Source organism: Gouania willdenowi, chromosome 14 (assembly GCF_900634775.1).
Source record: "Gouania willdenowi chromosome 14, fGouWil2.1, whole genome shotgun sequence".
NCBI lineage: Eukaryota > Metazoa > Chordata > Actinopteri > Blenniiformes > Gobiesocidae > Gouania > Gouania willdenowi.
This window is the reverse complement of record NC_041057.1, coordinates 15,277,198-15,302,567: the sequence shown is the minus strand read 5'-3', so window position 1 is coordinate 15,302,567 and position 25,370 is coordinate 15,277,198. Positions and strand designations below refer to the sequence as shown.

Here is a 25,370-nt window from a genome sequence, read left to right as displayed (position 1 = left end):
TACAGTGTGGATGAACTCAACCAACTACAAATACTACAGTTTACTTTGAAATATCTCTTGCATTGTTTCTGAATTAAGCAGTGTGAACATGGGCCGGTTCACTTAAGTGAAAAGCACTAAAGTTTGGTTAGTCGCCAACATCAAACAGTACCTGAAAACTGACAGTGCATTATGTTGTCTCTGTATGTTCTGGTTTCCCTCACATTTGGGGGAAAAAAAAGTACTCTAAATGCAGTGAATTTGTGTTTTTCTGCATGACTGTCTTGATTTTCATCCAGCACTTTCCTGAATTACCTCTTTGTCTTCAAGGAAGGCACTCGGTGGGTAAATTCAGCCTGTAGATCCATCTGCAAATCAGGCCCATGTGCTGCATTAATTATTTTCAGTTTCACAATCAAGTGTGACCGGTGACAAACAGAGCAGAAAACCCTCCAAAAAAAAAAAGGCCTTCAGCCTTTCAAAACAATCATTTTTCCCATCATAACTCACCACCTGCTAGTAGTTAAGTGAGCCTTTACGGTTTTTTCTGGCTTTTCATGATGAAATAAAGAGCAAAGTGCTGAAAGAGCAGTAGTGAGATGTAATCACTGGTAAGCTGTTTCCTCATCTTTGGTACAAATATGAAGCCTTTATTACATTAACAGCTGTCAATCATGTCAATGTGTCGACACCAGCCGTGAACAACACTGGCACCAATTTCATGTAGCCTAATGTATTAACGCTAACAATAATGTGTTCACGAAAGCATGTAAAATGAATTACAATTATATATATACTGTATAATATATTATAGGGCAGTGGTTCCCAAACAGGCGTACGTGTACCCCTGGGGGTACAAGAGCACATTGCAGGGGGTACTCTGAAAGTCAATTAATTTAAAAATAATCAGAAAATGTTTTTAGTTCCTTTTAAGGCATTTTTTTTTTTTTTTTTGACAAATTAACTGCAAACTAAAAGTACTATTGCTCATTACTACATTTAATTTAAATGTATTGAAACAGGATTGTTTTATGCTGTAGAGGCCATCTTATCACACTGCAGTCAACGAGTGATCGTAATTAGCTGCATTTTACAAAGGAGACTGTTCTTCCTTTTATTGAAGTCATCACACAAAAGTTTTAATTTAACTAAATTCCACTTTTAAATTCCACTCATTGTTTTGAATTTGTAGATTAAGCCTTAGGGAACCAATGTATGAGACACATTTAGGGGTTTAAAAGGGCCCGAAAAAACATATGAAATTATGAAGAGGGTACTTATGATAACTAGAGGGAGTACAGATGATTTGACAAAAATGCAAAGGGGGTACACGAGACAAAAACAATTGGGAACCAATATTATAGGGGCTCTGTAAGTTTCGACTCTGGAACTTAAAGGTAGGGTAGGCGATTTTCAAAAGCTAGCATGATTTTGAATGTAGCCTCCCTGATGGCTCCGCCTTTACCTCCATTGCCCCTCCCCTCTGTGCTCCATCTCACTCACATGCACGCGCACAACTGCTGCAGAAGCTCAGCTCATTGCTTGTATTGTGTAGAAACGTTGTTGTCTCACGTCTCATTCAGCAGGAAGTAAACAAACTTTCCCATCATTTACCGTGTTAAAAAACATGACCAAAAACTCTGTTTTAACTCTGTCAGCGGTGACGCACTTTCAGCGTGCATGCGAGGGGTCGAGAACGAGCAGGGAAACAGGGAGACGTGATTGGTTGAAAAAAAAAAAAAACGGCTGTTTTTTTTCTATTGGTCGAAGTTATTACAGGTTTACAGCTGCTACAGATAATGGATTTTCTTTGTTCCTTTTTCAGAGCACATAACATCTAAATTTCTGTCACGACATAAAGACAATTTCAACCAAAAAGTGTATCTGGTGGAAATTGCCTACCCTAGCTTTAAAAAATACTAGACTACATAGCTAGCCAATATCCACTAATGCGTATTAGAAATATGTTTCTTTAACAAAGTGTGAGTGTAAACCATACCCTTGGGTCCTAAATAACAATATTAAAACAAAGTATTTTGCCCTTTAATAGGCAGGATTTGAATTATTCAGTTTTACATATAAAAAGAGCTTTACCAGTAGTAGGCTATCTGACTGGCTAATGTTTAGCGGCTAGCAGCAGGGTAAAATCCATTTTTTAACACACTTGTTGCTGCTCCTAATCAAAATATTAAGTTTAAACAAGAGTTTTCAGAAATGAGATTATTTTTTAAAAAGTTGTCTATGACAGGATTTCTTTAAGACAGTAATATTATTTAGCCTCCTGTTGGAGCTAGCATAAAGTAGTCACTATTCTAATCTATGATGGATGTTTATAGGTTTAGTTATCCATTCCTGCATTCGTATGTAATGTCCATTTTAAGCTGAAGTATAGATTTGTAATGAGGCAGGAGGACAAACTCAGCTGTATTTATTCAAGTTCATGTGTTTGTGTCGCTTCAGCCTGCTTTAATGGTCAAAGGGTTAGCTTAGGTAGCGCATGGCTAGTTAAATTGACCCTCCTGCCCTTTTCTTGCCTGCATCAATATATAGCAATGTTCACTCATGTTTTCCTCCTAACACTCCCTCATGTTGATTGGCAATTGTAGAATCTCTGCCTGCCTAATATGCAAATCCAGATTTGATCTCTATGCAGACGCAACTGTAATAACAAGCACGTCTGTTAATCCCAGCAGTAAGTGTAAAAGCCCCTATTCAGATGTCATTATATAGATAGCAAATCCAGGAATAGATAACATAGAAAGTGGTAATGTAGTCTTAGATGTGTTCTTTGGAAGGCAGATGTGTTCAAAGAAATGCACAAAAATGGGATTTATTGACTTTTTTTTTGCCTCTATATGGGATTTTCGTGGTAAACTTTATCACAAAAACTTTCTTATTTGATATATCTTGTGTTTGATTAATGATTTATCAGATTTAATGTTTTATTTTTCTTTCTCTTTGATAGTTGCAATGTAATGGTAACGCATGCATTGACCCGCTTCTTCCTGATTTTGAATACTCTTTTTATTATTTGCATAAAAACCTGCTGCTCAGCCTTGCAAGTTTAATTTGAGACAGTAACTCCTTTTTTTAACATAGGGTGGCATGGCCAGTAATTGTGTTGCTGGACTCGGAGAGGAAAAATGGTCCATCCCTAAGTGGCTATTTCTTGAACCTATTTTTATCCAGTATTAGGGATTATGGAATGCATTTTAAAAATTAAAGCACATTTTTTATGATCAAATCAATAAATATAGGATCTGAAAGATTGGGGAGGAAATTGAAATTGATTATTAATAAGTAGTGTGTAGCACCTTTTTTCATTTTCTAATTTAAGCTTGCACTCTCCACCTTTCAAAGGCTATTATCACCATGTAATGGTAATTTACTTTTCTTTTTACGAGCAATAACTAAGCAAAAAAGTCTTTTTTAGGGTTTTTTTTCCTGGAAAAATGACTCCCAAATCCATGGTTTAAAGCAGATATGGGCAACGTTTATAAATGTCAGGGCCACAGAAGTGTGATTGTCAGATCCAAGGTCCTTGTTATTAACACATGTTATCATTTGAAAATAATAGGAAATAACAATGAGTATTAGGTGTTTTCTAAGTCGTTTTTGTGTGTTTTTGTTGTCCTTTGGTGTATTTTTTCTATACTTTTGCATGTGCTTTGGAGTTATTCTGTGTAAATCTGCTGTGTTGTGTATCGTTTTTGTGATTTTATGTATTTTTGGAGTCATTCTGAGTGTTTTCTATAGAGGCTGCACAAAATTAAACAGAGGGCTGCATGTGTCATTTGCCCATGTATGATTTAAAATGGTGCAAACTAATCCATACAATCATATACTTTAGGCTTTGCCAACTTTTCAGAAGCAGCGTGTGAATTTCTGTACTTTTCCTTTCCTTGACACCATCCATGCATGTAAGCCGGTCTGAATTTCCTTTGAGGTGAGGTTTGGATTAGGGAACAACGCCGCGCTCTCTCAGCCCGGCTACAGGATTTCATTATCACTGCAGGTTTTTGTCACCGTTGCTACCCCCTTCTCAGAGAATGTGCCACAATGTTGCTTCTCAATGACAGCCAGAACAGACCGAGCCAGCGGGCTTTTGAAGTATGTGACAAAAGAGAAGTGCTTGGGAACACATCTAAACATAAACTTTTACCTCTTTGCTTTTGACTCGGCTGCACTGTGTGTTAACATTCTGGGCTCTACACAATAAAGGCCAAACACCTTTGATTTTTCTTTCGGGTCTCTGTTGGATTTCAGCAACACGTAAATTAAAACATTCATCACATACCTGTAGTGCCAAGCCATTGACTGAACTAGACTTTAATAGAATGAATGGCCAGAAATAGGCAAGGATTTGTTAAGGCTTCCATTAGTTCTGAACCTAATTTGTTAATTTGAAACATTAGTGATAACTAAGCTATTTCAATGTCCCCAAATAGACTTTCCATTGATAGATGGATGGATGAAAAGGTAGATCAATACCGGTAGATAGATATATAGATAGATCCTTCCTCACCTACAAGTTTCAACAACAACTTTCCATGTAAAACTGGTGGCCTGCAGTCAGTCTAGCAAGTGTAGCACATGGACATGTCAATAATCATTCATGATTTCAGGCTGATGTTCCCTTCACACATCTGAAGCATAGAAATAAAATAAAAAAACAATATTAATACATCAACCTTATTAGGGACATGTGTGCTTCCCTCTGACCTCTAATGAGGAAAAGTCGATAAAACAGAAAAGCATTGGAAATCGATAAACTCTAAAACGGTAAACCAGAGGATCGACATAATGTTTGCATACTTGTGCAGCTAAACAGATAATATCTCCTGTTTTCCATATGTGCAGTAAAAGTGCCAAATCATCAGGAGGGGCAGGTGTGTGTGGATGTTTGTAGAAACTCACAGGAGTAAGCAGGTTTTAATATGTTTAGTGGACAGAAGGTATGGCTTTACCAGCTCAAGGAACACACACAGGTAGATGAGGCGCTTTGACTTGCTGAGATTGTCACTCACTAGCTTGAAAGTGCACAATTTTAATTGCAACGCATTAAAAACAAGCCGTTTTATTCAACTGGTGGAGTTTCCCTGTCAGTTTGGAGCGACTCCAAAACCCAAATGTGAACTCAAACCAAGCTAAATCAAGGTGTTAACGTTATCAGCTGCTCTCTACACGCTAGAGCGAGTCAAGACAGCTGAAAACTATCTTCAGAATGTAAATCAGACAGTGATGTACATGTGTTTATTATGCTAACACTGCATCTTTTAATACAACAGGTAGGATGTACTGTAGCACCTGAGGTGTCCAATCAGGTTCAACACCGACATCAGGAAGGAGTCCACTACATATTTTTTTATTTAGGCTTTTAGATTTAAAGATGAGGTTTGTCATTTATTATACACGCCTATTATTCGCAAATTTGTTGTTTCATGGAAATCTGCAGAGTCATGGAGTTTAATCCATTAATGGCTTCTGTATAGTAAATAGCTTCTCGCTGTGTTCGACCTTGACCAGGGAATGCACCGCAGTCTGTTTACTGTGTGTATGTAAATGCAGCCATTGTCTTGGCTTCTTTTCCAGGATTAGCCCTTCATTTCCTTGGCACAGCTCCTTCACCCAAGGCTGTGTCTTCTGTGTACACAGAGCTACACAAAGCCCCCGATGTCATTTCACTGATACTGTTCTGTCACACAACACCGGGAGTCTCCACTGTTGGTATTATCAATAAGCCAAATACAGGGGAGGCACAGGACTCGACTTAGGCAGTTCATTTATTTTGACTTTGACCTTGGCTGGGATTTGTCTTTTGGGACCTCATTAGAATTTCTTTTATTTACATCAGCTACTTTAGACACTGAAAAACTCGCTATTTCGTCAATTTCAACCTATCTCTACTGAAGTCTGTTTGCTGCATTTTCTAACTCTGATGGAAAGCCGCATGACCACACAACCCAGGCCTTTGGCAACCTTTCACCACCACTAGCATTAGTCCTCTGCAGCTTTTCAGCTTGTGTTTGAAATGATGAGGCTGTAGGCAGCTGGGTGACAGCGGGATGGGAGGAGAGTGTTGGTGGAGGTCGCAGGGGGAGGGGGGTAATAATCACACACGGGGGAAGAAATGGCAGTGGATGGAAAGGAGCTCTGCTGGGTTGCTTTTTCTTCCCAAACAGTGTCCCCATTAACAGGACTGATGTGCATCTCTGCAACAAGCTGCAAACTCATTTGGCTCATTTGGAGCCATAGATAGTCCTCAATGTGTTGGAATAAGTCACTCCTGATACCACTAAAAGCCATTATTAGAAGGTGTTTATTGAGCCAGCCATGGCCTAGATACAGTTTAATATCCTGAGAACAGTTATAGTCCATAATTATATTATATTTTGGATGAAGGCTGCCCATGATTAGATGAGTGATGAATAACCTCATCAGATAAAAAAAAGGTACAAACTTTCTAAGCAGATAATGCACCATTGGCTCCTTTTTGTGAAGAGCTGGAACATTAGCTTCCTTTCTCATCACAAGGCTTTGTATTGCAGGCGGAAACCCATAAAATACCTGCTTCTTTTGTCTGTTTTTGATCGGCTTTGCACTTCACCAGCTCGTGTCAATTAAGCTACAGCCAGTTTCCACTTCAGAACGATGTGAACATCTCGTACGGCTCAGTGAAAGCCCTCTTATTGAAAAGTGGGTCCATAAATTTGTGCTTTAGAAAGAAAACTTGAAGTTTGGATTTCAGACTGTTGATAACAGTCTTGCTGCCTTATCTTTGTTGTCTTTAAAGTTTGATTGGGTGAAACTCCCCTTTAATGCTGCAGCCTTTTAAATTAAGCCACTGATCATGGAGAGAAGAGTGGAAGGACTGGATAAACACTCCCCTTGCAACTATGACTAAGAGAAAGATGTCGGATTCAACCTGCGTATTAAGGGCAATATCAGACAATAAAACCAACTAAAACCTGCTGTCCAAATCAATTTGAGATAAGTTTATCTTAATCAAACAATCTCCATCTTCCCTGAAAAGGACCTTAATCCTTTTTGCTATCTTGTCCTGACCTCTTTTATCTGAAACTATTTATTCAATCTCATCTTAACTTGACTTATCTAGTCTTCTCTTATCTAAAACGGCTTGAACTTCGGGGAGAGCTGGTACGGAGGCAACAGTTTTCAAACCGGTGTTATTTTGAAAGATAACATAAAACACTAATATTGTTTTTCATTGTGATCTACTACTTACGAGTGTGGTCTTTCAATACCAGGTGCTATATCAGAGTAATGGCCGCAATGGAATTTGACGTAAACCGGACATTGCGCATTGTTACTTTTGTCCCTCATTGACGGAACGAAGGTAACACACGGGTGGGATAAAAATAACACCAGGAAATACACTGTCGTTTTAAGAAGTTACTTATTGTTTTAGAAGAAGAGACTTAACAACAGTGTCCTGGCTAATAAGCCATTTACTCTCTCAAAAGGGCAGTACCCGCCAGCAGCAAAAAACTTAATAGTTCAGGAGATAAACGTTCCCTGAAAAACCTTGTATGAATAAACAAAACCTCAACTTAACATACTATTCAAAAAGAAGACAAAATGAATCTTGCTGGAACTATTACATGGAAGTCAAGTGAAACTTCAAAGGAATCATCAAAGGCGATCAGCAGAACTCCTCTGGCAGTTGACCGTCGAAACATGTCAGGAGATTAAAAAAATTCCTGAAAAATCTTGTCTGAATAAATGAAACCTCAACTTAACATACAAGCAAAACATGTTCTTCCAGATGTAACTTTGCAGGATTGTTACGGCACCACAATTTTTTCTCCGGGTCGAGAGCTGATGTTATTAGACATGCCAACGTTCAACTGGGTCTAAGTCGGGGGACTGCAACCTTTACTCTAAAAGGAGCCATTTTGCCTCATCTCGCCTGGATTACCGTCTCAATGAAGACAAAACTGTATTCAATTCTATACAGTTAAAATAATATCAAATAATTTTTTGAGTTAATGAATTTGAAGGGCTACAAAAAATTACTTGAATTTGATAATACATGATCATGTGATGTCACATGCTAATTTTTTGCAACATATCAAGCATGCATATTAGTCCGGCATGTTGGCAATTAAATAAATCTTTCCCCACACAATTAAAATCTCTATTTTCTTCCAGAATAGTGTTTTTGTTAGTTTAGTTATCTTACCAGGGATTTAAAACTTTAGGTTAGCCAAAGGTGCAGGAAAGTTGTTGGTCTGTAGATGTTGCAGGAAGTAGGAAGGTGGCAGAGTTATTGCAATGTGATTTATTTTTACGTTAACCAATGGTTTTATAATGCATCAGTTTTATATAGCGCTTTATCATAGACACTCAAAGTCGCTTTACAGAATTAAGGCATTATTCTTTCACTCCACACTTAGTGGTGGTAAACTACTATTGTAGCCACAGCTGCCATGGGGCAGACTGACGGAAGCGAGGCTGCCATAGTGCGCCATCGGCCCCTCCGACCACCACCAACACTCACTCACACACTGCATTCATACTAGACAATGTAGGTGAAGTGCCTTGCCCAAGGACACAATGACAGATACCACTGGGGTGACTGCCACCCCACTATCATAATTTTATTTGAAGTTAATGCCATTAATCATCACTACCCTGTGTAAGAAATAATTCATTATTTCATTTTGGGTTTTTTTTTTTAAAGCTATCGGGAGCCATTGCGAAAGAGTCAAAGAGCCACATGAGGCTCCAGAGCCGCAGGTTGCAGACCCCTGGTCTAAGAAAATGGCCATGTTACTTTTGTACCTGCTTTCCCTAGGAAATAGAATATTGGCCTATTAGTGTCTTTCTTTGTCACCAGAATCATATTCTGCTTTATCTTATTTTCCATTTCTTATCTTAGACTTAAATTTAGTTCGTCCCCTCGTACCGTGTTTAGGGTTGTTGCCCCTGAAGCGTGTCCAAGTAAGTTAAGACCTTCACTCAATGTTAAGGTCTTTAATAGGTCTTTTACAACTTTTATGGCTTGACTTTTAAACTTCCTAACTAAACTGACGCCCTTTGTTTCCAATCATTTCATATTCATCTATTCAACCTTTCTGCATCCTCTCTTGTCGGCTCAAGATGCTAATGGTCCATTTCTGTAGTGCACAACCTGAGAGGCAAAAGGTTTAACTGATGTTTTTTTAAATGGGTTCAATGAGTAGGTTCACTGGGACTTTAATTACATTCACTCTTTAACATCACTTAACTGGGAGCGTTGTTGCCAAATGAAACTGCATTTTGACGAGCACACGCGGCCCTCTCACACACCCCTCCTACATAACACAGGCCTATTCCTGATTGCCCCTCAATCTACAGGCAGTATGAGCACACAGTGGAATCACCAACGTCTAATTAGCTGATTAGGAGATCCAATTAGGAGATCTTTTATGTCTCATCCCAGCTTCCATCAACTGGTTTTTTAAATAAAGGATGTTCCATATTGCAGTAGGAAGTTTTCCATTCTGCTGAAAAAGATCACTTTTGTTTAACTGTTAAATGCCCCACGGACTTGGTGTTTAAAGCTCATTTCCTGATTGATCGCTATATTTTCAGGCTCTCTTCGAGTGGGAAAGAATGAGTCAACGATGAAAAGTATGAAAAGTTCAATCTGAGTTTACGTTCTTATTTTAGATTGATTGTTTTCCTCAGTTTTCTGTTCAGGGATGTCGTTGAGAGGCTGGATGTTTTGTTGGTTGGCTGGAAAAAGTAACAAATACATAGTAAGTGAATCTTCCTCACATATCCTGGGTAATCGGGTTAAACCTGAGCTCTCCGCCAGAACCGGTTCTTTACTTTTTTTATGCTATGACCTGATGATCAGGTCACTCTCGCACCCTATAAGGATAAGCAGGTACAAGTGACAAGACGATACCTGGTAATTATAGACAACCCAAAGGCTGTAAATGTTATAAACCTGCATATAAAAGTTGTGATTTGTGCATACAGAAGATGGTTTGGCCTTGTTTAAGACTTAAGCAACTGTTTATGTGACCCATCTTCACGTTTGTTTTAATGGTTAACATGAGGAGCTGCAGTCAAAGCCGACACGCTGTCGCAATTTCCATTGTTATTCAAATCTTAGAAGATTTTTTTTTAGTGCAGAAGTAACTTTTATGGAAAGGAAATAACTGTAATTGTCTTGAATGTGCACTCTGCTGATTGTTAAGACAATGACCCGTGCAATTTGGAGATTGATCTCTCCTTCTGGATAAAAACACAAATATACTGTATTTTACTTGGTGACAGTAAGTGCTGGTAAGTGATGCTCACTGACATGACGTGCAAATTGCTTAGTATGCAAAGACTGAGTGGATGTAGACGTGGGGAAAAAGGGCCTATTTACAAAAGCAGATAGGTTTTTTAAGCCTTTGCTTTTACCAGGAACAATATACTGTTGCATGAACGGCACTTCAGACTTCTGCAGTCTTGTAATCTTCTCATAAGTCAGAGTGCCTTTGTCCTGTCTGTATTTTTATAAGGGTTTTGAATGAGAACAAAGGAATTACTACGAGGTACTTGTAATTACCATAATTCATTGGTTCGGATGTTCTGCTCTTACGAGCAATTCTTTCATTTTCTTGCAACAAGGTCTTTTTTTCTTTCATGACGCCCTCTTGTAATGAAAGAAAAAGGTGCGTCGCCATTTAAAACAGCCTTGGCTTGCATTAAATGCAACATCAGCATCTCCCTAGCCTAGCAGCTAGCGCAAAGTGGCTAGTCATTTTTAATAGCAATAATGTATACATGGAAAAAGCGTTACGTTTTCTTTTTTTCCATTTCTGCCTTTTTTTTAAGCAGTTGTTTATGACTCATTCTCCATGATTTTACAAGACGGCCACGGTTTTCCATCCGTCAATGAGTGTAACTAGTTACAGTATATCTATGAAGACTCAACTGAACAGTTGAAACACAATGTACAGCATTTTTGGAGCCTTGAGCCAATGTGAACATTATATTACACTTGTAATGTTTTGTAATCATAACTGAAGAAAAGCTTGTTTGTTTTCATGCCCACACTATTTGGTGTTACAAAGGCCAGTAGATAAAAAGAGTACTGATGGACTGACCATTATGACATCAACTTTGTTGTCCTCATATTTTATGTTCATATAAAGTTATCGTCACAATAAGGTAGCAATTCTTCTTTTACTGCTTACTTCTTAATTTTAGGGGTATAAAGTTTTTTTCAGCATCTTTGAGCTTTTCGTACATTCTTAGACATTACTCTCCAAAATTAGTCACAATAGATTTATATTGCGCTTATAAGAGTTTACTCCATGTGCTTTCATTCACACCAGTCACTCGCATTGGTCATGCCGGTGGTGGTAAGCTACAACTGTAGCCACAGCTGCCCTTTTGACATACTGACAGAAGCGTGGCAGCCATTTCGTGCCTATGGTTTTTCTGACTACCACCAACATTCATGCACAATTTAGTACTCATTCATACAAAGCAGTGTTGGTAAAGTGCCTTGCCCAAGGACACAACGACAATGACTCGGATACAGTGGGATTTGAACCCTTAACCCTTTGGGTATTGGATGACCCAGTCTACCACCGAGCCACGGCCCCCTAATGTTTTCTTTGCAGCCTGTTGTGATCAAGTTTCAACACTAATTTCTGCAACTTTTAAAGCATGAATCTGGCTAAAAATATCTAATCTGACCTTTTGGCAAAGGTGCTTCCTGGTGATCAGACTTCAGACAGCAGTGTTAATATTTTAGGGGTACATGTGGTGGGCTTTATCTCGATTGCGTAGCTCTCATTTCTATTTACTCTGGAATGAAATTAAAAGCTGTAAAGTTTGCTACAGACAGTCAGGGAATCTTCCTCTGAAAGTGTCCGCTCCACCTTCACCACTCATCACACTGATCTCTTTCACACACGCGCGCACACACACACCCACACACACACACCGTCGCGCTCCATCGCCCTTCCAAAAGCCAAAGTCCACATTAACATCGTAATAGGAAATTGCGTTAAAGCACAGCTCCAGCCGTCTGACAAGAGCGAATTGGATGTCAGAAGGATTCCTGCTCAGTTTAATTGAATCTGCCCAGCACTAAGGAAGAAAATCTGAAGTCAAAATAACCTATTAGATCTATCAGGTAATGTTTTGTTGAGTTTGACAGGTAGCACGTCACTGCCCTCCCCTCCCTCCATCCCCCACCCGCTTGTCGGGATGGGTGGTCGCTGATCTTATCCCTGACGTTTCTCCTCACTTTCTGTTTTCGGTTAATCAGTCCTGGCCTTTTCTCTTCTGCTTTCTGGAGCTCACTCAGCAGAATCTCTTTGCAGAGCTCCACTGGAGTATCATGTGACGAGGGTTTGGTGAGCTACTGCTGCTAATGGATTAGGTTAGGGCTGAAGGTCTGCTCCGCTCAATGAACTGGTTGTGTCCAGCTATACGGTGTCTCCCATTATTTTGTAATTATAGCAAAAATGATCTGAAGGGAGGAAGTATGATAGCGAGTTATTTGGAAATGCTTAAATTACACCTCAAACTTGAATGATTTTGGGTGCAAATGTGCTTTGTAAATAAAGCATTAATTTGAAGATGTGTTTTATCAATTTACATAATGTACTTCTTGATCTCTAATAAAAACTAGTGGTAACACTTTACTTGAAGCTTTTTACGTAAGGCTGACATTCCGCTGTCATTACCCATCATTAGCATGCAGAAGGTGACATTAAGGCTGTCATTAAGTGTCGTTTGCTAAATTATGACAACTTTCGCTAAATTGTGACACCTTTAGAGCTATGTTGACATATTTTGGGTTAAGTGGAGGGATCTAGTGGGGTTAAGGTTAGGAGTCAGGGTAACAAAGGGTTAGGGTAACGAATGACACTTAACGACAGCCTTCATGACACCTTATTCACTCTCATGACAGGTGTCATGTCATCATAATGACAGCGTAATGTCAGCCTTTATGCATAAAACTTCAAGTAAAGTTTTAGCAAACTAGTCAGGCCACAAGGTGTTATATTTAAACACCTTGAAAAAAACAAATGATTATTTACAAACACTGATCCAGAGATAATGCACAGAATACAGATGTGAAAATAAAGTGTAGTCCCTCTGATTCTGATTTTCTGGTTTAATTTTTTTTATAAAATTTCATATTCGCGAACACGCTTTTCTGTATTATTTTTGTTTTATTTTCTTTCTGTGTTGTCTTCTTTATTGATTTTAATTACAGACAAACCAAATTGTCCCCAAACAATGCCAAAAAATCCTGAATAGGGATTTTTTTAAGCTAGTGAATAATTGAAGTCTTTGGTGCTTCAGAAGAAGTCGAAACGGTCTCCTTAAATCGCACCAAATCAAAGGTGTTATTGTTTAGGTGCTATTTTGTGCTGTGTTTAAAAAGTCAATCTCCTTATGTCTTCCAAACACTTGCGCCACATTTTCCCACCTGTTTACTGTGGAAAATATTGTGAAAATATGGTGATTATTCTCCTATTCCACCCAAAATGTCACCTACATCGCCACTTTAAACCCAACCTGGCAACGCGGCTTCTACATCGACTTGCTCTCCAAAACTAATATATAAAACTTTAAAATACCGAATGTTTCCTCTCACTGAGGTTGGGTCATGGGAATCCCATATCAATCATTGATTGCGATGCAAACTGTTATTGCGCTGTCAATTTCCGACGATGGTTATTAAAATATCAGATAGAGATTAAGGAGCCAGAGTGAACTCTTCAAACAACATCATGCCATGGCTCCTGGGAGGAAACCAACAATCAAAATAACGATAGAGCGTGTATGATGTATGCCGTTTTGAATTTGGAAGAGGTGATGCAATACAAAATGGCACAAGGTTTTTATTCATGATGGTAAATAAGATTACTGACGACGTTTTAATCAAAAGTTAGCGTGCAAACTTTACTTGGCCTTCAGCGTCCTTGATCCATCTTTAATTGTGAGCTGAACACTTTATACAAACCTTGAGGTTTTCCTCTCAGCACAGTTACTCACATCAGCTCTGTTTTTCCTGTCTTTTCTGTTTCTTGTCAGATTCTCGAGCTGGAGAGGGAGCACCCCGAACGGTGGATCATGCAGTTATTGGAGGAGTCGTGGCCGTGGTTGTGTTCGCCATGCTTTGTCTACTCATTGTCCTGGGACGGTACTTTGCGAGACACAAAGGTAATCAGTGAAGGAGAGGGTTTATTGTTTGAATACTTTTAATGTGCTCTGGTTATCAATGATTTAAATAGTGAATAGCTTGAATTTTGCCTCTAATGACTCTAAAGACATTTCTGACTTGGACAAAGTAACAGTGTTATTATTTAGTTACATATTGCTTTAATGTTTTATGATTGAGTCATATTTCCATATGTTTTCTTCTAAAATCATGTTGGTTTTTTGGTTTGTTGTTTTTTTGTAATTCCCTTCATTTCCTTAAGTCATTTAAGCGTACATTATGAACTCCACTTGGTTGATTGGCTTCCATTTTTCTGTTTTTTTTTTTTTTTTTTTCTGAAAAAGAAAATGACTAAATTGACAGAATTGAACTGATTATGAAGGCTTCAGTTACTGGTGATGAGTAAAATTAGCCTTTTTTTTTTTGTGCAGCCCTGCTGAATTGGATTACAAATTTTGTATGCAGCCCTCATAACACAAAAGTAATTACAATCTATAACAAATTTCACACTAAGATCTTTCTAATGCAGGAGGAAATGAAATCTGCTACATTAACCAATTTTAAAAGGAAGCACTGCAAATGAGACACATTAAAGGTGCACGGGGAAGGTTTTCATTATTATTCTGCTGATAATAAACTCCAAGCTTCCCACATGGTTATAACGCAAAAGCTCAAAGTTCATGTAAACACGGATCCCCGTGGTAAAGGGAACTATCTGCGCGGTAGGCTTTGGTGACAGTGTGATGTACGCAGCATCGCATCCTCCGCCTGTGAACACAGACGTGATTTGTATTCCTGCTGTCGCTCAGCACAAGCACGGACCTGCTGATGAATTTTCCCAGCGCTGCCATCCAACACTTCCCTGTGACTTTTTGTCTATATCGTGTCGTCCTTAAATCAGCTCAGTGGATTTATAATAAACACAGTGATCCATGTTGAGTAGGTGATCTCATCGATAAGCATGAGATGCATCCAGTTGTCCTTATAAATAAGAAATAAATGGGATTAATTAATTAAATGACTATTTGATCGAACCTTGAATTAAAAGGAATGTATACAGATTTAGGTAAATTAATACAAATGTAAAAAGTTTAGTTAATAAGACTAGCCTCTAAGGTAGTCTCGACTATTGATCCTCCACCACCGGGCTGGGGACCAGTATTTGATACCAGGTTGTAAAGAAAGAATAAAGTTTTGAAAGTGATATTTATTTGATTTCAGGGTGTTTTATTTTGAAAATTCCCAGTCGCGCTCAAAGGCAGGCATACATTGTGCAATTGTTGGCCTACTTTAAGTCGATCTTTCTCTCTTGCGTCTATTTTTGGGATCGGGCCGAGTCTCGGCTAAATCGTGGGTCGTCCGTCATGTAGTATACACGTTGTAGTATACAACATGTAGTATACACGTTGTAGTATACAACATGTAGTATACATGGGGTCACTAGAAGCAATTAACACCTCACGACCAGCTCCCGACCAGCAATTGTATGGTCGTAAGGAAATCAAACATGTTTTAAATCCAGTTGCTCCTCGGGAGCGTATCTCACAGTTGAAGCAGTGCCACGGACCGGCTTAACTTAAACTCTCACACTGCGCATGCGCGAACACCGTAGGACCACTGTAAGATTGACGGACCGTACTGCCCACGTCTGTCTAGCCAGTTCCTGGTCCATCACATCGCCGTCTTTTCTTTTTTGAAGCTCTTTTTGCAGAGTATTGTAAGTGTCGATCCACTTCCGGGTTCTTTTTCTTCTGTTTTAATGGCAGAGTTCTTGTTCTAACTTTTACGTTGCATTTCCGTAAAGTGCAGGGGTCTGCAACCTGCGTCTCTGGAGCCTCATGTGGCTCTTTGACTCTTTTGCAATGGCTCCCTGTAGCTTTAAGGATATATTAAAATAATGAATTGTTATTTCTTACAGAAGGTGTTGATGATTAATGTCATTAACGTCAAATAAAACAATAATTCTGCCACCTACTTCAACTCCTGCAACATCTACAGACCATCAACTTTTCTAACCTTAAGTTTTAAATCCCTTGTAAGATAACTAAACTAACAAAAAGACTATTCTGGAAGAAAATGGAGATTTTATTTGTGTGGGGAAAGATGTATTTCACTGACAACATGCCGGCTTAATATGCATGCTTGATATGTTGCAAAAAATGAACAATTAGCATGTGTTGACCAACATGAGTATGTGTTATCAAATTCAAGTTATTTTTTTGTAGCCCTTCAAAAACATTAACTCAAAATTATTCAATATAATTGGAACTGTATAGCATTTTATACACTGTATTGTCTGTATTGAGAAGGTATTTTTTTCAGCACCGGAAGGATTTTAATTCAGGTGAGATTAGGCAAAATGGCTCCTTTGAGAGTAAAGGTTGCAGACCCCTGGTATAGTGTGAGAACATGAATCGTGAGCTGCGAACGTTTTGACTCTTTGAGCTGGTGCTGAGTACGATTGAAAAAAACCTGGCTTTAACACTCATCGCTACGAGCAGCACCACCACACACAGACACACAACTACACTGGCCAGTATGAAAGCTGGTCTGTGGCACATACTGTAAAACTGGTCTAGACGCCATAGATCAGTGGGGGTCCTGGGGGGCTCCCGTCCTGCATGTTTTAGATGTACCTGAATCTAATCTGATGGTGTTATCATACATCTCTACAGAAAGCCTAATAAAAAGACATACTTTCAAACCAATGTAGCATCTAAAACATGCAGGACAGGGGCTCTCCAAGACCAGACTTGAGCACCTCTGCTCAATAGCCATCATTTTGCCATTGGGGGTAATTCACCATAACAGGGCTATGAATATAGAATAACTAGGACTAAGACCTGTGATGGGTTTCAAAATTAGAAAAGGATAATATGTACTTCTTTCCTCCCTCCTTGGTCTTTCTTTTTGCCGTACTCGACATGATTAATATGAAGGTGCGAGCTCCCCTCTTCAGCACACTCCAGAACATTTCCCAGTCACGTCAATACCACAGGTGGCCTGTGATTTTGTATGGAAATGAGTGCACAGGTTTAGCATAATTAGATGGTGTGAGACACAGGGGCACAGTTTAATCTTTTGTATCATCTGAGCAGGAGGCTGCCATCCAGTCGCTCACAGTGTCTGTCCTCCACTTTGCTCAGGTACCTACTTCACACACGAAGCCAAAGGAGCGGACGACGCGGCAGACGCAGACACAGCTATCATCAACGCAGAGGGCGGCCACACCAACTCGGACGAAAAGAAGGAGTACTACATCTAATCAAAACGGGACCGCTTACTCTGGTGTCCTCTTTGGGACATGGAGCTGTTGTTGGGAAGGAGGTGGAGTTGGTCTGAATCACTTTAGAGGGAGGAGAGGGATGGTTTAAAGCAGAAGGTCAGGTGGTACGCCGTTGTTTAGTCTAGTCTGCAGATGTAGATGGAATGTTTTGTGTGTTTAAAAAAACAAAATTGAAAAAGTATAAAAAAAAAAAAACATCCGGGGTTGGGGGTTTCCGCTAAAAAAGCGAAACAGGGATTAAAGGGACAGGGGGTGGGAGGGTTGGCAGAACACACTGTAGAGAGCTGCACCATTCAGCCCCTCCCACAACGCTGGTACAAAACTCATTCAGTTCAACCATTTGCAGAAAATTCTGTGCCTTGTTCAGATTTTTTTTTTTTCTACCCACACTTTGCGTTGATCATCATGCTCGCCCCTTTTATCCCCCCCCATGCCATAGCCACGTATTTGTAATTATTGATGTGCTGTCAGCATTTGTTGGAGGGTAAAACCACCACACAGTCACTTTCAGTGTCTGCACATGCGCGTCCTCTCTGGCATAACAAAAAAACTATTTCCAGTATACTGTGATTGGTCTCGAGCCATTCCTTCACTTCCTGTGTTCCATGAAGTCAGCTCCAAAAATGCATGGATTGCTTTTCCATATCATTGTACAAAGAGCACCAACTGGACGCGCCTCACACACGTCGTCATGGGATTCAGAAGTGATGACGAGGCAGAAAAAAAAAATATAAAAGCCCCATTTTACCTGATTAACTCATATTTTAAACCTTGTTTTTAGCAGGCTTCCAACTCCTTATAATTTATAATTCACAATTTAATTTATTATAATTATTTTCATAAATTAAATTATTTTATTTTGCATTGCATTATTTGACTTTTTCAGGTTCTTTAAAATACATTTTACTCAATTTTGACTTTAATTTTGTCGCCCCTGCAGTAAAATAAGTGGGATATACACTGAAATGTTTGAATTATAATGTACATAATTTTTACTTTAAAGTGGAGCTACCTAAGCTCAGATTTGTTACATTTAGTAATACATACAGGACTACACACATAAGCCCATGTCCTCTCGTTATAACGCTGTGTATATGGAGTCAGTGGAATCACTGTAACACCTTCTGGCTCTCAGTCCACTGACTTTCTAAACACAATGTTTTGTTTTTCCAAAGTTTTAGAATTTGACCTTTTTTTTTTTTGCATGTTTGTCCATGCTGTATGTGCTTCGTGTGACATTTGCCAAAACTAAACAATAATCTGTTCGGCTCTGCCAACCAGGGAGCTCTGCTATAGCTAACAGCAGTTCATTGTAAGTCCACTACTATTTTCAGACACATTTTCAGTTTTATTACGGTTTGGCCCTATGGGCTCCTCAGTAGAACCAATTGCTGTTAGAAACTGGCTTGATGATGCTATCGACTAGCTGGTTCTTATTGACGGCAGAGCAGGATGGGGGTGAGAGAGAAGTACGACTCTGTTGGTTACACATGGTGGACAGAAAATGTCTTTAGATTTGTTGGACCTCATAAAAAATACCTGAACAATTACATTTCAACTTGCATCAGAAGTACCTGAGTCTGGCCCTGGAGAGCCCATGATGCAGCTCTACAGAAATCCTGAGCCAGCCTTTACAATCAGGTGTGGAGGACCAAGATAGCACCTAAAACATGAAGAACAGGGGGCTCTGCAGAACCAGACTAGGGCACCAACAGCAATTTCTGAGGTGTTGTTTAGGAAGCTACTTTCATTGGGTCATTTATTCCAAATCTAATTGGTATTTAAATACCAAAAATGACATCGTGCAGAGCTCTTCTGGGAAAGCAGTTAACATTTTGAGAAGAATAACAATTTTCTCTTTCTCTACAGTTACATTTTAACACCAATCAGAACCTGTTTAATCCTGTTACTAATACTGTCACAGTTATACCTGTTTACTCATTATTGTGTCAGCTTACATTCAGATTCAATACTCGCGCTTTGTTAAAGCATTGATTGGATTATATCAGATACTTTGCCATTGTAATAGCTTTAATAGATCATAGCCATGCATGAAGAACGCATTCAGACTTTTGGTATTGATATGTTAAGGGTGGGGGGGTGGGGGGGGCATTGCTAGGGTTGTCCAAATGTATTAGAGTTCATGTTTGAGCATTCAGAAGATGAAGGTTTTTTTGTTTGTTTTTTTTTTTGACGAACAAATAAAACCTTCAGGGGTACGTGTGGCACTTTTGAATATATTTTCAGCTTTTACAGTTTTCTGATGGTTGTTGTCGACAAAAGGTCTGAGATGCATCTTCCAACTCCCTCCCGACATTTCCTTCTGTTCAAAACTTCCGCACTCGATGAACACGTAGTTAACACTGTATGCAGACGACACTGTTCTGTGTTGAGTAGACAGATAGGCGGGGCTTGATGTTTCACTGTCTGGTGTCTGATTAAATGTTGTTGTTGCTTTATGAATCACAGAGCAGATGTCTGCGAGACTGAGATTGTGTGATTACAGCGAGCACGTGGCAGCTCGCGTTCGAATCAGACTTTCAAGCGTGCGCGCGCAAATTCGGAAATAGAAGATTAAAGTAGTCGACACCCTGAACACTCACTCATACGTTATTGTTTGATTTGTGAATACAAACGTTTTCTGGGAATTTGCTCCACTGTTTTACTGAAGTTTTAGTATAAAAGAAAACATGACCTCTGGCTCTGATTTGAATGACCTCCTAAACGGACATTCAATGTTATTGTTCACGATCATCCGCTGAATTCATGGCCCACTTCACTTTTAGAAGACAAACCCTGGCATTACAGTGTCACTGAAGTAGGTGTGTTTCACATTGTCCTGTCTCAGGTTCATGCGTGGCTGACAGATGTGACTGCATCTCAGGTAGAAAGCAAAGTTTAGGCCCCACATTTCAACCACAGTGCATCCATGATTCAAGTGTGACACACTACCTTAGATCCAGAAGGTACAATTGGTGAGATTTTCTGCATATATGTTGTATATGTTTTATGTATCTTTCTTAATATTTGGTGCACTGTACAAGATGTGTTTTGTATTGCTTTGTGTTGACATAGGTCATACAGATGTTTATTGGAATGAAGCGGGATCTGAAGCTAGTCCTAGCTGTACTGCTGTTCACTTCTCAACACGCCTTTTTGAAGCTCGACTGATTCCCAGAAAGTTTGGATTGTTCCACCAGTCATTGTTTTCTGATCGATTCTTTCTGTCTCTCTGCTGTACTTGGGAAATGTTAATGTGTATTAATGGAGATGAGGAGTTCCACGTTCCCATACACATTTTGTATTGGTTCATAAATAGACATTTTTACAAAACAATGAAGAGTTCTTGTCTTAATAAAAGAAAAAAGATATTAATGTCCAAAATGATTGGTGTCAGTATTTTTTTTTAACAATTTAAAAGGTTGTGGGAATCGCATTGGTACAGAGGGCACCAGGTTTTGGGGGCCTGGAACTACTCTGTGTGAAATTTGAATGTTTTACACAATCAAAACATGCATCCTAGAGACAAACTGAGAACTTTAGAACTGTCTGTGTACCGACCAGTTAAACCACTGCTGTAAAGCCCCTGGTCGTTTTACCAGGGCCGCAGAGGGGTAGTGTGTTTCAGAGCCAATAGCTACATTTCCATTACCCTTGGAAATGTGCAAATTGCGCAATAAAAATTGGTAATGAAAAAATGAAAAAACACTCATATCGCTAAAAAGTTTTTACTCTCATGAGGAGTTATTTCAGACATTTTGATTTTGAAATGTGTCACAAAAGCACTATGAATATTTTCCGCAAATACACGTCACAGATTGTGACGTACCGCCGAGAAAACATGGCGCGGTACTTGTAAAAAGAAGAGGAGATCAAGTCATTCCTTAGCAAACAACAAAGGAATACGAAGCGTTCTAAGGAGGTTTGGAGCCTCCATCTTCCTGTAGCAAAGTCTCACCAGAGTTACGAGGCTCCTGCCCAAAACAACCTTCAATGGAAACACATTCAAAGAGCAATTATACTTTGTTGACATTTAGAAATATTGCTTTTATTTTGCGAAAATCTGAAATGGAAACCCAGCGAATGTCTGATGGGATGAAGCTATCAACAGGCAGGTTTAATCTTGCTCACTGTTCGCCATTTTGTTGATTTGTTCTTTGTTTGGCTGTGAAATCTAAAAATAGAGGCTTCAGATACCGAGCTTGGATGGAAAATGAGGTCAGACACTCTTCGTCCTTTTTGCCGAGTTCCAGCGTGACCTCATGTCTGCGATCAGCAACTTTAAGGTAGAACGTTCAGTGACCCTGGGAAATCTCCACCCTATGAAGTTGAAATAGAACTATATCAAAATCAAAGACCAGAAATACAAAAGCAACCGACCTCCATCATCTACAAAACTGCAGAGCGTCCATTCAATCAGTCGTTGTTTATTAGTAATGTAAGCTGAAGCTTCTTTAAGCGCTTGATTATTTAATAATATATTTTTCCCACTGCTGTTTTCATTTAAGTAAGTAAATAAGTAAACTTTATTTATATAGTGCTTTTCACTGACAGAGGTCACTACGTGCTTTACAGTGAACACAATGAAATTCAAAACAATAAAATACACAATCATAAAAGCAGCTCTATTGGCTCTGGAAAGCCTGTTTAAGTCTTTAGCTGCTTTTTAAAAGTCTTTATGTAACAGTATGTTTTTGTACTGGGATGAAAACTATACTGTCCACTCAAAGCTCCAAGAACTGTTAGTAGGTAAGCTAAGCGCTAAATGTTACCAAACGGTCACTGTTTTCTCTGATTAATCAAAGCAAATTTACCTTGATATGACTCAGAATTAAAAAGATTGAAATCAAATGAAACGAAAGATCACAGTCAAAGTCATTTAAAATACCTTTAATCCTAACATGTTACCCTTTAATTTGCTGCATGTGATATCAATGATGTTTAGGATTAATGTCTTTTGTGCTTTTTCCTCTTACAATCCCAAAACATACATGTGCAACAACTAGAAAGTATTTTGTATAAACTGATTTAAGCATAGCTTCTTTTTTTTTTTTTCTCAACACAAACCAGACTTTAGTGATAAGGTAAAAGCATCTATAAAGTTATATTTGTGTGTTCATTTTTATAAAGGCACAAAAGAATTCCCACCCTTTTACTGTGACGGTCCCAAACTTCAGCTCAGGTGCATCTGATTGAAGTCCACCTGTGGTCAATCCACTTTGATTGAACGCTTTGGTAAGACCCACACTGTACAGTATATATCCATGACCCGTATGTGAGAAAGAGTTTCTGCAGCTTTTAGCCTAAAACGCACTATGGTCTACATTATTTGAGGACCTTCTTTAAATCTTACTGTGTCTATAATTTTATACCTATGTTTAGATGTTCATAAAATGTACAGTAATGTCCTTTTAATTATCAGATATTTTGTGTAATCAAAAACTAAACTCATATCACTTTCAGAATAAATGAGTAGTATAACAAAATGTGCAAAGGTGTGTGAATACTTTCTTTTGACTCCAGATCCCTGTGGTGTGATTCTGACGTGTGTATTTTTACACACGGATGAATTGATGAGTGATTTTTTTATGACGGCTAATATTATTTGTCCTCCTAAATGAACACCGTTTAAGTAGGGGTGTCCCGGATCCGATATTGATATCTGATATCGGTCCGATATCAACCTGAAAACGAATATCGGATTCAAATTTCCGATTTTTTTTTTTTCTTCCCCCAAATCATATTTTATTTATTTTATTCAATTGTACAATACTGTAGATATTATGTTGAAAATTAAAATGCATGTAACCAATTGGTTAATAATAAATGGGTCAGTTTTTTCTCATATCTACTGTTGTTGACTATTGTTCCCTGTTTAACATCACTAGATCAAGCTTTTTCTAGTATTCCACACTACAAAATAAGTCATTCTTATTTTTTTATTAAAGAAAAAAAAGTGATAAACGTCTATATGATTCATGCTGATATCGGTATCATATCGGAAATGAAAAAGTTGTATCAGGACATCCCTAATTTTAAGTAGGACAGACCCTTTTTTATCCTTTACATGCGTGTGTACATATAACACAAATGATTGTATGCTAGTGGAGTCTGTTTAGGTTGCACATTAAATTGGCATTATACTGATCCATTTCTTCCTTTTTCACTTTCCCTCCACCAAATGGATCATGCTTGAATTCACCATGGTCGCATTAGCTCTAACATCTGGGAATAAACATCACAGAAACTAATGTAAGCAATAAAATCCTCATGCATGACCGTCCAACCACTGATGGCAATATTATACAGCTTTTATTTGGAAAATAGACACGTTTTAAATAATCTCTTGCGTCAAAGTTTGAGTATTTTGTGCTTACATGTGGCTCTGTGACTGGGGAGGGGTACCCGACCTTACACCCAGTGGGAGCTGGAGACGGACACCAGGAGAGCCCTGTGACCCTGGGGGAAGGTTTTATGGTCAGGATTTTTCTTCAAGCTTTTATTTTGAAAACAGAAAATGCACCCGGTGCTTATTTATGTTGGTTCACGCTGCAAATTTCACAAATATTATACAAAGCCAAATGGTGACTCTCTAAAGCTCTCTGTATTTGCCATCCAAACCTTATTATTATTATTATTATTATTATTATTATTATTATTATTACTACTACTACTCCAAGCTTTGGCTCAAAAACAAAAGGAATGCACAATTCCAAAGTTAAACTTGTGAATACTTTAGTGTTGCTGGCCTGTTTAAAATAAATAAATAAAATTGAGACCAACACAAGTTAACTTTTTAAATCTAGTGGATTTTTAGAGTAAAAACTGAATATTTTCTGTTCACACTTTGGCTTATTCAGTCGTCTGACAGAAGGAAGTGAGCTGCAGCACAGCATGAACAGAGGAGCGATGACTGTAACTTTCCAACCCTGAGGGACCGAAGGCTCCCAAACACAGACGGGAGAGAGCTGCTGCTGCAGCACACTGAGAGCTGAAAATCAGATGATTTGATTCATTTAACGAGACTATATTGGGAAGCTGAATATAGTCATATTTGTGCAATTATCCTAATTTTTTTGATTTATTACTGTATTTTATATCTCATTTTGTGCAGTGCCTTATTCATTTTGTACATAATAGTTAATTTTATGTCAGCTGTTTACAGATTCTTACATTTCATTTTTAATTTATGTATCTAAATAATATTTAGGGTTTATTTATTCTAAATGTATTTGTATTCATTATATCCTGTATATTACTTTTAGGTGTCTAATTCTAAAACTAAAAGAAATGGTCAAAATCAAATATATTCTTGATTTAAATTGGCAAAGGAGTTGAATGTGATGCAAAGCGTCAAAATGTTGCCTTTTCATATTCTCTCTATAATAAAGTATTTCTTACCCTTCGGGCTGGTGATGGTCACAATTATGCAATAGAATAAATTCATGTATTTAATTCAAATAACAAAACATGTATTGCTGTCTTTAAAAGATTGCACTTGTTCTAGTGTTGACCTTTGACAGCATGTGCAGACAAAGTAAAAAAATAAATAAATAAATAAATGTTGCCTAGGACGCCAAATGGCTTAGGTCTGGTGTCATGTACTGAGTTTACCTCCGTACTGAGATTATAACCCTAACCCAAACATAATCCAATAAACAAATAAACCACGTGTCCGTTCTCTTTGAATAAACATTTTTTTGCAAAAATTCATTTTTCGGTAGCATGCATGTGCGCTCATGCTCATACTGTATATGCGCATATACAATCTCAGTAAATGACACCAGCACTCCATTAGTCTGGCTTGAAAAGAGAGAACAACATTGAAAAGTTTTTGTAAGTCAATTTGGGGAAAACAATTACCGAACAATGAATCTGGAGCTAAAACATAATTCTGTTTTAAGTAATACT

The 25,370-nt window shown here is 38.4% G+C and overlaps 1 protein-coding gene across 6 annotated transcripts in view; it reads left to right on the top strand.

Moving 5' to 3' along the window:
* The window catches only part of cadm1a (cell adhesion molecule 1a), a 540,780-nt gene extending 519,934 nt beyond the window's left edge, over nt 1-20,846 (top strand). For all 6 annotated transcript variants that reach the window (XM_028466274.1, XM_028466270.1, XM_028466273.1 and 3 more), the window contains 2 exons: nt 14,047-14,175; nt 17,320-20,846. In XM_028466274.1, coding sequence (XP_028322075.1) covers nt 14,047-14,175; nt 17,320-17,438 — 248 coding nt within the window. In that variant the 3' untranslated portion in view covers nt 17,439-20,846. The remainder of the gene's footprint in view (nt 1-14,046; nt 14,176-17,319) is intronic.
* The last annotated feature ends 4,524 nt before the right edge of the window (nt 20,847-25,370 follow it).